General features: G+C 52.0%; 1 protein-coding gene across 15 annotated transcripts in view; it reads right to left on the bottom strand.

Moving 5' to 3' along the window:
* LOC115656568 (myomegalin-like) overlaps positions 1-12,094 on the bottom strand; it is a 156,122-nt gene that overhangs the window by 75,320 nt on the left and 68,708 nt on the right. For 4 of the 15 annotated variants that reach the window (XM_030573419.1, XM_030573421.1, XM_030573433.1 and 1 more), the window contains exon 1: positions 1,131-2,438. In XM_030573419.1, the coding sequence (XP_030429279.1) occupies positions 1,131-2,267 (1,137 nt within the window). In that variant the 5' untranslated portion in view covers positions 2,268-2,438. Of the gene's footprint in view, positions 1-1,130; positions 2,455-9,362; positions 9,481-10,136; positions 10,310-12,094 lie in introns of those variants that run through there. The other 11 variants (XM_030573426.1, XM_030573432.1, XM_030573434.1 and 8 more) reach the window with 7 other exon arrangements.

Here is a 12,094-nt window from a genome sequence, read left to right as displayed (position 1 = left end):
TCTGTCAATAAAGCCATGTCATAGCCGATGTGGAAGAGTACAGGTCTCTGGAAAATGCCAGACTAGGAAAAGAATCAGCCACTGAATAGGAAATATCTCCACTAGCTACAGTTGCCATAGTAATAAACAAGCATCTTTCTAGTCCCTAAGGCAAGCAGGCACATTAGACAGCAAGACTGCTAATGTGAATACAATTATACTGACATGGGTATTCCTTAATTGAAGCTGACTGGGGCTCTCTATTCATTACCAAAAGGGGTAAAGTAGTTACAGGTGTAGTTTTCTGGCCACGTGCTAATCAGGATTTTAAAGCCTGGCAAAACAGAAAATCCAGAGCTATAAGTGGCCTGGAATCTACACAGCAGGCAAGACACCTGAAATTCCTCTCAGAGCAGAGTCTTCAATACACAGATGCTTTGGTGGCATCTGCCACTAATCACTTGAACTTTTTAAAGGATCAGGAGACAAACCAAGTGTCTAGAATGCTAGCCCTAAAATCATCCACTGAAGCAAATCCATATCAAAGATGACAGTCTCTGTAGGTAACATACCAGTGTGTATCCCTGTGTGCTGTGTACATTTAAGGACAGATCCTGAGAAGAAGGATTATAGTTTAGGGCTCTGTCTGAGAAGAGGAAAATTCCTGATATATCAGAACAAAGCAGTTATAAAGGCCAAAAGAAATCAGCACTTAGAAGAGGTCTCTGGCAGATTACAATATTTCCTTTAGTGGAACGTATAAATTTAAACCAAGTTATAGAGAGGACCAAGGAAAAATAAAATAGCAGCATTTGTTTGGTAGGAAACTAGAGGCAAACTAAAACGCAAACCCACACTAGTATACTGTCTTAGGAAGGAGCAGCAGAAAGAGAGAGAGAGCGCAAGCGTGGTGAAGGCACCAAACCCGAGGGGCTCACTTATTCAAAACACAGCAGGAAGACAATACCTGGTAATGGAAAACGAACTGATTGCATAGAGGGGGTACAGTTAAAAGAGTTAAAAAGGCAGCTACCTATTCCTAGCCTGAGTTTGGCTACATTTAGCTATCCATTTGATCTCAACACATCTGAATACACAGTGGGCTCAGGGTCAGTATTTTCTTAAACTAAATGTTGCACATTGACCTCTACCTGTACCCGAAGCGGCATATAATCTTCACCAAGATCGTCCCACAGCTCCTGCAGGTCAGAAAGCTCCAAGGGAAAGGTTTTTGTGGTTGCACTGGGGAAACCAGAACCAGCATTCACTGAGCCAAGAAGAGTACTTCCATCTACCAGGTTACGGCTAGGCTTGGAATATAGCAGGATGGATTTCACTGGAATAGGTAACCTGCTTCCTCTGGGACTCTGAACAGGCTTGTAGTCAAAAGCTTTGATCAGGCTAAGGGCTAGCTCCAACCTATTCCCATACAATGAGGAGTTTGGAGTAGTATGGGCATCCAAGCAATCATCACACTTCTCACTCCCTTTCACACCTTTGTCTGCTTCCTCATCCTTCTGTCGTGGAGGGCTGACCTTAACCGCTGTGTCCAAGGATTCAACAGAGGACCCAGGAGTCCCCTCCTCCATGCTTTCTTCTTCCACAGGCACCTTGGCACTTGCCAAGTCAGCAGTTATAGGTTCACATACAGAGGATTCCTCATTGCATACACTAGCTGGCCACCTGGTGGAAAGACCACAAGAGATACTCCTGGCCACCTTTCGTGGGACTCTGCAAATTGCTTCGTAGTCAGCATCTGCAACACGTAATGTAGCGCAGCCATGGCATCGCCTTGGGCGGTTACCCACGCTCTCCGAGGTGTGGCAGCTGTGCAGTTCTGGGATATGTTCCTCATGCTCTGTCCAGCACTCAAATCCAGAATAGGCAAAGTCCTCCTGAAGAAGAGCCGTGTATCTGACATCAGGCAGGCCAGAAATGTCAACAGTCACATCCCCAACAACTTTGTCATCAATACCAGAGTCTTCATTATTCCTCCTATACATGCTGGCAATGCAAAACTTGAGGCGATCCTTCTCCAGCAGCAGCTTCTGCAAACGCTCGATGGAGAGGGCTTCAATGCGAGCGATGACCGTGTCAAACCTGTAGATGCGGTCCAGCATGAACGCACACTTGCTACAAGCAAATTCAGCTTTGCCATCTCGGCAGAGCTCCTTGCCCAGGACATGGGAGAGAAGCACCTGCAAGTTGAGCTTGGCAGCCGTGTGGAATATCCAGCGTCTCTGGTTGCCACAGAGCTCCCGGGCGCAAATCCGGCAGATTTCCCTCATCTTCCTCTCTAGCACTGAGACCCACACCCAGGTGTGCTGGGGAACTCCTCCCTGCTCACTCAGTATATTTCCTGGGGGAGTTCACTGGGGCCCCCTCACAGGCTCCCCTCCCCACATGGAGGATCCCCCTTACCCCACAGGCTGCCCCCCACCCTGGGGATCCCCAATCTCACAAACTGCCACTAGGGATCCCTGATGCCACCTTAGGGTCCCCCTGACCGCACAGGCTGACCCCCTTGGGAAACACCCCTGACGCCTCAGTCTGTCCCAGGGACCCCCCAAACTTCCCCCAGAGTCCCCCTGACCCTACAGCCCCTCCCTGTGACCCCACCCGCTCCCCGCTTCGGTCTCGGGGCCCCGCCCAAGCTGCGCGCGGCCCGAGGGCAGAGTGCGACCGGCCGTGAGGCGGCAGCAACCCGCCACGACACGTCCCGCCGCCCGCGAGCCGCCTCCTGCCACTGGGGCTCTTTGATTACGGCTCAGATTTCAAGATGGCTCCGCCACGCATGCGCCCCCGGCCGGGATTTCTGGGAGTTGTAGTTTCCATCCTCCGCCCACAGCCTAGTAGCGCGTGCGCAAAGGGAGCCGAGCTGCAAAGCGGGCCAAAGGACTGTACAGTTTCTCCCTCTCTTCCAGTCCCAGTTCTCATGGGAGATTCAGCACAAAACCCAGCAGCCGAAGAGGATTCCCAGTGCCACACAGAGCCCAACCTCCCCGTGTTCCCCCTGCCTAGGCAATGCCGTCTGCAAACAGTGACCTTACTGCACCCCCTGCCCTATCTCCCTGCAGCCAGGGCCTCTCACCAGCTGGTGTGCCAGGCACCCAAAATTCACTTCGTGTCCTCAGCCACTGGCAGCCACCAGCCACTGTGTGCCACTTCCCACCTGTCGCCCAGAACCTGGTACGCACACATCACTAGCCTCCTGCTACCAGCAGGCCCTGGTACCACTCGATCCACACAGTACCAGACACATGTTCCACCATTGCACACACCCCCAGCACAGCCATATTTACCAATGGGCTCCTCACACTACCCAGCATCACATGCAGCCAGCAGTGGCCCAACGCTCAATCATATGTGCTGCTGACCACTACCTGCTAACCAAGCCCAACCAGCACCAGCTCCTGCCTCCCAGGGCTCCAGCCAACACATCTAACACCCTGCAGCATCTAGATCCAGCTGCCATGCATATGCGCCGGCTTCCACTGTTCCCGGTGGTTGCTCGACCCCACCCCTGCTGTCATAAACAGATAAGTAAGAGTTAATAGAACAGAAGTACTTCATATCTCTTTTGCCTGGAAAGGGTTAACAAGATCAGTGAGCCTGGCTGTCACCTGACCAGAGGACCAATCAGGGGACAGGATACTTTCAAATCTTGAGGGAGGGAAGTTTCTGTGTGCTGTTAGTTTTTTGGTGGTGGTTCTCTCTGGGTTCTGAGAGTGATGATACTGAGCAATCCACTGCCACAGGTCCTTCGGCAGAGCTGCTTTGTTTCTTGCTCCATTAACGGTAACTTTCCTGCACCACTGTGCCGTCACGGGGGCGGTGAAGAGGCTTGGGGGGGAGGGGGAGGGACCACTGCTGCACACAGGCAAGCCGCATAGGGGCCAGGGCGGAAGCCGCAGTCTTGGAGAAGACCCTCCCTTGATTCTCTGCTGAACCTCAGCAGTGAGACATCTTCCATAATGATCACATCCTGTGGAAAGTGTGGGGATAGGAATGATTATCAGGCCACCACTACAGTGCTGGCTCTCCCCAAGAGCCACATGCCCAGTGTACAGCAGGGTCCGGGAAGACTGATTTACTCTGCCCCTGTGGCTACTCACCATTTTGGGGGTCTTGTGGACCATATGTGCTTGCCTGGGGTCAGCCAGTTAGTGACACTGGTGAATCCTGCGAGGGGCCAGTGGATCAGGGGCTGGACATTCCAGGGAGATGCTCAGGAGTTGGAGTGTGCCCACCGCTAACCCGTAGAGAGAGAGCAGGGCCCGTTTAGACCTAGAAGGCATTACCTATGTTGCTGTGGCATGTGGAGTTGGGGAGCTGGCCTATGACCTACTCACGCTAATGGTAGGTGGTGGCCAGGTATCTCAAAGCCCTGGATACTCCTCAGGAAGCATGATAGGGAGCACAAGGAAACAAGGAGACAATACTGGTCAGCATGTGATACAAAGATCTCAGCACACTGGCTGCCTAACCCCTGTTGGGTTTCTCAGAGGCCATGGTAGAGTGGAGTTTGATGGAGGGGTTTGAAGGACGGTAAGTGGGATGTGCCTTCCAAGCAGAAGGGTCACAGAGGAGCCTGTTGAAAATGTTTGAAATGGGCAATGGAGATGGGCCCTGCTCCTGGCACAAAGGCTGGGAATTGGTCTCTCAGTTCTGTGTAAGATGGGGGTGTTGCAATGTGGAGCCTGGATTTGCACTTCCAGACTCACACTGAGAAGGCCACTGTAGAGCACACACTGGCTGATGCAGGCAGGGTTCGGATTGAACAAATTCATGAAAATTAGAAAAAAAAGTTTGATAAAAAACAATTAACGGCAGAGTAACAAATCGGCAACCCCACAAACCGAGTACGCAGCCATGGAGGAGACAGGAATCCAAATGGGGGCCCAGTGCCTCCAGTCCTTTGTGTACAGAGAGGAGGAGGAGGAGGGGTAATGGATTGCCTCATCTGCTGAAGGAAGAGGCAAGCACAGGGACCCTGATTGGTTGCCCTTCCACAGGAGGTGGGGTAATGGACCACTTAGGTGGAGAGTTCCCTTGAGGCAGGCAGGATTTCCCCTGGGGACCCATGAACGGGTTAGAGAACTTGTAATCTACGAGGAAGACCCATGGAGTTAGCAGATCGGTGTGCCAGCTGCCAAGGCACAACTTGTGGCCTGGGGCATCAACCTGCTCCCACACTGTATGACCTGGCAGAGCGGGTGGCACCTCACTGCAGAGCATGGAAGCGGAGCTACAAAGGGGAGGCTTTTTCATGCTGTGTTTTTAGCAGGCAGAGGCATTGGCTGACTGGGGGCTGGCAGAGGAGGTGCAGCCTGCGTCCTGCTGTAGCTCTCCAGCTCATGACTGTGCTCCAGGCTCAAAGATTTCATAGCCCTTTTGTTTGCAAAGAAACACTCCACATGTAAACAGAGCAAAGCAGAGCTGCTGAACTGAGCCAGATTTAGCCATGCAGCAGGAGCCCACAACTCAGGGAGCTGAGCTTTCAGGCCTGCAGATGGTGTCAGATCCTGGGCCAACTGGAACCAAAGCTCTCAATGCAAGAAAGGCCTTGAGGCATGGACTCCTACCTATCTATAGCGTTTTCTACAGCACCCAACACCATCCTAGTGAGCGCACCACCACCAGCACCAAACACTCACAGGCTCAGCTTAGAAACTGGAAGTGCCAGATTAGTGAAGAACAATTTTGTTAATAAGAGATAAGAAGAAACTACATGGTTCAAACTGAGCCCCATATCCCTGGGGCCAGTGGTAGCCAATAAAGAGATCCTGGGGAAGCAATTTCCCTGACAAGGACAGGCTGCTGAAGCAACAGGGGGCGCCAATGTTCCACGGCAAGAACTGGTGTGAGACACACACCCCCCAGCTGCCAATCACCCCATCCCACCCCAGAAACACAGTGTGGGCGACCTGCACCAGCCATGTGCAAGAGCCCAGGCCCAAGGATCTGTTGCAATTAGGATCTCTAAAGAATATGTCCCTTTCCTTACAAGCAGCATTTCAGTTGCCATTATTAAAGGGCTGCACCTCCTGGTATTTTGACATCAGCAGGAATACCTCAAACCGAAGAACCACAGGTGAGTTAATTCCTAATATCAGAGTCTTGCATTTGTGCATTTGCCAAAAGATTTGTGAGTACCACTGTCAAACCCTTTCCAGGAACACAGGCCAATCAGGACAGAGAATGTGCAGCTCTCCCAGGTGTTCCATATGTCCAAGGTTGTTAAATCTAAGTTCAGCTCCAAGACTGATATAAAATATAAACATATCCCTTTCCCCCAGGCACCACCAACAGAAATCAACATCACTGATCAGTAATAGTTCTGTGCATATGTCACACAGTGGTTTGAGCATTGGCCTGCTAAACCCAGGGTTGTGAGCTCAATCCTTGAGGGGGCAATTTGGGGCAAAAATCTGTCTGGGAATTGGTCCTGCTTTGAGCAGAGGGTTGGACTAGATGACCTCCTGAGGTCCCTTCCAACCCTGAGATTCTATGATCCACAAACCCAGGTTCATCTTCCCACTCCATCCTTGCTGCTTTGGTGTCTCTGTATCCTCGAGAGAGAGCCTGGGTCCTCTTCATTGCTATTGGGGCTCATTCTCTATTGCCCTTCCCACAGCCTCTGTACCTTAGGATGCAAGCAGTGAAGCTTGTCTAGGCATAACTGCCGAGCATAAGCCTCCAAGAATGTGGCTTTGAGGAGGCAATATATTCAGAGAACTCCACCAGCAGCTGGTTAGTAATCTAGTTTGATCCCTTCATGGCACTCAAAGCCTTACTGATGCTTGGAGCTAGCTTTTCAAAGGGTTTTTAAGACCTCAGTTTAAAACTGTACATGCAGGCAATAATTAGGAAGAGCAAGAAACATTACAGGATTAGACCATAATTCCCTATATATTATGGCCTAATTCTATATTTTTTCTCTTTTTTCTTTTGCTTTTCATAATTGTAAACAAGCCACTAGGCAGCAAGACAAGCTCAGATGTACCAGGGATTGGAAAATGCAAAGTTATTATAGGCTCATTAGCAGTTTACTGGCTAAAGTTATTATCAAGGTCTGATTGAAGCTCAGCAGTTTAAAGACTGAATCCTTCCCTCAGTGACACCTGAGCAATGTTAGACTGAGAGCATCCAAGGACAGAAGGCACAGCTGGCCTCAGACTGAATTCCCATCTTTTAGGGAAAGGCACCATTTGCTGCCAAGCAGGGGAATCTAAAGATTTCCTTTGAGGGGGTCAGGAGGCAGCTTCCAAAGCAGACAATTACATGCATTTCACTTCAGCAGTGGAGAGATGAGGGTTGGTTAGGTGTGACATATTTATCAAATTGTCTTGTTTTTCCTTCCACTTGTCAGTTTCGGCAGGGTTGTTTTTGGGTGGGTGAGTCACTTGTTGCCTAAATATGCCCCCCCCACACACACACACCCCGAAAGCCAGGAAGTCTCCGAGTGTTGCTACCCTAGAACGTGCACCAGGTCTGCCTAAGGTTCAGCTATAGGAGAATCAGTGCTGTGGCCTTTGCTACTGCTGGTTCCAGGCAGCAGGAATTACAGCTTGGACTGTGTGTTCATCAAAATGCAAGGCAGAACTGCCAGCCCCAGACTCCAACTAGTTCAGTCCCTGACAGTAGCCAGAGCAGATGCTTCAGCAGAAGGTGCAGAGAACCATGAGGAGGAGAATTATGGACTCACTCACCACAGGGGAAGTTCCTAGCTGTGTCAGTTAGAGGTTTATGTTCCGAAGCAGGAGGGTTTGTATCCTTTGTACAGTGCATTTCAAGAAAGGCCTGGATGCTGAGATGAGCTGCAAGAACCTCCCCAGTGGGATGTTGTTTAAGCACACTTAGCTCTTGGCCTCAGTGAGATCTTGTGGCAGTGAGTTGCACAGGTTAACTGTGCAGTCTGTAAAACAGTGTGTCCTCAGGTAGGTTTAATTTGCTGCCTTTGTTTCCCTGAATGCCCTTCAGCCTTGTATTGCAAGAGGTAAATAGGCATGCCACTTACCTTCCCTGAGAGCCTGGGTTTCTCTCCTTCCCCTGCACCAGGGGCAGCTCCAGGCCCCAGCATGCCAAGCGTGTGCTTGGGGTGGCATGCTGCGGGGGCGCTCTGCCAGTTGCTGGGAGGGTGGCAGGCAGGCTGCCTTTGACGGCATGCCTGCAGAGGGTCCGCTGGCACGCCTGTGGGAGGTCCACCGGAGCCGTGGGACCGGCAACCGGCAGAGCACCCCTCGCGGCATGCCGCCATGCTTGGGGCGGCAAAATGTCTAGAGCCGCCCCTGCCCTGCACTCATCACTTCCAGTCATTCACCCTCCCCCTTCCCTGTATGCACTGCTGCAGAGGCCCACAATTTCCCTTGTGATTCCCAGCATTCCCCCAGCAATGAGGAAAGCAGGGAGCTTCACTCCCAAGTTCCCATCACAGGCCCTGAACAAAGGCAGCCAGTTGGGTTGGCTTCCAGCTACCATCCCATGACATCATCCTCCACACACTAATCTGGGAGGGGCTAGTGCTAGCTCCGAAGGTTTCCCGCACCAGTTTTAAAGGGCCAGTACACCCTATTGCAATGCCCAACTCCAATCTGAGCCCCTACCCTAGGAGGCAAGGCAAGTCCCTCTGGCAAAACCTCATTGTCCTATCTGCACAGGGCACAAGGCCTTGCCTAATGTACTTGGAGACATATAAAGAAATAGATGAGTGCTAGGCATTAAATCACCACAGAATCCTGCCCAGGGCAAATCCGTTGTAAGAGAGTTAGAAAACAATTCTACCCCGCTGCCTGGTCCACACTTACCAGACAAACTGTGCCAGTTCACTTCTGGTGCCACTCCACTGAGGTAACAGAGGGACACCTGGCCCAGTGCCTCCACCCAGGTCAGCAGAACTGGTTTTAAAGCTTGTGGACAGGGAGGGACTGAGAGAAAAGGCCCCCAAATCATGGCTGCTCTCCCCTCGCTCACCCCACCACACGCACACACACATGCACACACAGAGCCTTATGAGTTAAACCCAACCTACTGAGTGATTTGCTAATTGGTGCATGAAGTGTGAGCAGGGGCCCCAGTGCCAGGTTTCCACTCACAGAAGATAGATTTGGCTCAGATGGGCTGAGAATAACAATAAAGAACACAGTGCCACTCGGCTCTTATCAACCCAAGATTGCAAAGCCCTTTACAAAGAAGGTCAACACCATTACCACCATTTTATCAATGAGGAACCTAAGGTACAGGGCAGAGAAATGACTTGCCCCAGGTCACCCAGCAGGCCGATGGCAGAGCTGGGACTAGATCCCAGGAAATGGCCCAGCTACATGTGTAGGAGGGACACGCTGCGATGCCTCACACTATCCCCTGCACAGCTCCCATCTCACCTGCACCTCCATTTCTCTGGGCTCCTCCAGACGCTGCAGCAGGTTCTGCTTCTCTGTGGCCAGCAGCTCAATGAGCTGCTCTCTGGCACTTAGCTCCTGGATCAGCTCTTCAATGTGTCTGCCAAGGAGAAAATGGCTTAGTTACTTTGGCAAGAAGAGGAGGATCTCCGCTAAAGGGCTCTGTGTTCAGCGCAGGACCCAAGGCAGTTTCACATCACATTTGCAGAACTGATTTTGGGGCCAGCCAAGGCATGGATCAGTCCCCAGAGTAAATTAGAGCAGCCTTAGGGTTTATGACCGACAGCACCTAGACCAAGAGGCTGCTTCTGGAACAGTCCAGAGGGTAGTGACCTGCTGGCCACCCCCCACCCATGCCCCTGTGCTGGAGGTGCTGCAAGGAGCCAGGGAGTGCACAATCACTATGTTATCTGTACAGACCCAGGGAGTCCCCTTATGTGGCTTAACTCATCCCAGCCAGCCAGTACCACCTGAATCAGCCAGACACTGGCCCCTAGCAGGATCCTCCCCAAGGGCTCACTGAGCCCTGGCTTTGCTGGATGCCAACCTCCACCCTATCTTGCAACCCTGCTCACCCAGGCAGTGATTGGTCCTGCTGTCATGCGGCCCAGTGTGGCACAGCAAGCTCCACTCTGGGATCTCCGAAACAAGGATCCGTCTTCTGAACCCCCCAGCTGGGCTACCTGCTCTGTGCGCAAAGGGCCACCAGCCAGGAAGCAGCAGAGGCAAGTCACTGGAGTGACCACGGCTACCTACTTGTCTTTCTGGGCCAGTGCAGCACAGTGATCATCACGTAGAACCTGGGCTCCTCTCTTCTCCTCCTCCTTGGTGAGCTCCTTAAGCTTTTTGGTTAGCTCCAGGCAGCGTCCCTTCTCAGCCTCCACCAGGGCTGCCGTCCTCTCTGCCTCGCTCTTGGCTAATCTGGCCTCCTGGAGATGGAATGTGACATGAGCCAGGCTACTCACGCCACCCAGGCAGAAAGCCACAACCCTGCTGGCTTGTGAGGAAAGGAGAAGCAGCAATACCAGTGGGTGACTGCTGCATCCAGCGAGACCAAACGTGCTCCCTCCTGTAGGCTGCAGGGTTTGAGCAGAGGATGAAGGGCTGGGCCTATTGACCTGAGCTGCTGCAAGAGATGACTGAATTAGGGCCACGCTACAGTCACTAGCAAGTGATGCATCAGTGCTAACATTTGTGGGACCTGCCACTGACATTCAAGTTCAAGTCCCACCAGGAGCTGCACTACAGCCCGTCCTCTTCAAACTCGCTTCAGCCTGTCTCTGCTGAATTGGGACTAAAACCCAACAGCTGCATGCCCTGGAGAGCTCACTTGGAGCAAGCTCACTGAGCATCTGCTAGGGTTCCAGGGCTCTGCAGCTCGCTCCCCACCTCCCCTCTGAGCTGCCTGAATTAGATGACATGCTGCAAATGACAGCTCTTAGAGAGGACGTGAGCTCAGGGCTGGGGTACGAGTGCTTCCCACAATGATGGAGGGCTTTCTGGAGGTGGCTGTAATGCTGCTGGGATACAACTGTGTTGCTAATAACATGTTAGGGTGCCCAGAGCTGGGACTGGGCAGCTTCTTACTGTTATTTCATTCTAAAGGAATAATGAAGCCTCGCTTACAATGTACAATCCCTATGGGGCCACATGGAGAAGAGCAGGGGGATACTGAGCGCGGGCTGTTGGTAAGACAAGTGCAAATTCCTCCCTGCAAAACACTGTCAAGTCCTCCCAGGACACTCACTGCCTTAAATCCAAGAGAGGAGAAATATCACAAGAATACAAAAAATGTTTAAAATCCCTCCACTGTGATTTCAGGTGCCTCTATCCTTTTCACTGCAGCCATGACCCCCTGCCTTCATTTACAAAACCTCTTCTCTCCAGTTCTTTATTTTAAAACCCAAGGAAATTAAGTGAAAAATAAAAAGCTCTATGACTGCAATGGGAAGGTTAAACACAAACAGTGCCATAACAGCAACAAGGAAGGTTCTCCTACAGCCAGTTGCGCTCCCACGGTATGGATTACATCCTGGCCAAGATGTTCAAATATAGGGTGGCTCCTAAATCTAGATGTAGGCTCCTAAAGAGGTGGCCTAATTTGCAGAAGTGCCAAGTGGTCAGCAGCTCCCATGGACTTCAGATGCATCTGTGTAATTAGTATATGAAGGAGGAAGCTGCGTATCTTTACTAGAACAGATTGGGTCATCACAAGTCTGTGTCAATGGTCCAAGGGAGTCTCTCAGAGATGCCAATCTCTGCACCTGTCGAAGGAGACAAGAGCAAGGACAACACCAGGCTGGGAGGGGGAGCAAGGCCAGTGCAACCATTTAGGCGACCTAGGCGGTTGCGTATGGCGCTGGCATTTGAGGGGCGCCATTTTCTTCAGCAGCGACCATGGCGGCTGGATCTTCAGCCGCCCCGGTCGCTGCTGGCATTTAGGAGGAGAGAGCTGGGGCAGGGGAGCATGGGGAGGACTGCCTGCAGCAAGTAAGGGGGGGGGGCAGCACACAGCCCCAGCTCACCCCTGCCCCGCCTCCTCCCTGAGCACGCCGTGGCCACTTCACTTCTCCTGCCTCCCAGGCTTGCAGCGCCAATTAGCTTAGGTGCCGCAAGCCTGGGAGGTGGGAGAAGTGAAGCGGCCACAGCATGCTTGGGGTGCTTGTGCATGGAGCTAGGGTGGGGGGAGGGGTGCCTCAGAGCGGAGGGTGGGG

Source organism: Gopherus evgoodei, chromosome 8 (genome assembly GCF_007399415.2).
Source record: "Gopherus evgoodei ecotype Sinaloan lineage chromosome 8, rGopEvg1_v1.p, whole genome shotgun sequence".
Taxonomy (NCBI): Eukaryota; Metazoa; Chordata; order Testudines; family Testudinidae; genus Gopherus; species Gopherus evgoodei.
This window is presented reverse-complemented; position numbering and strand designations above follow the sequence as displayed.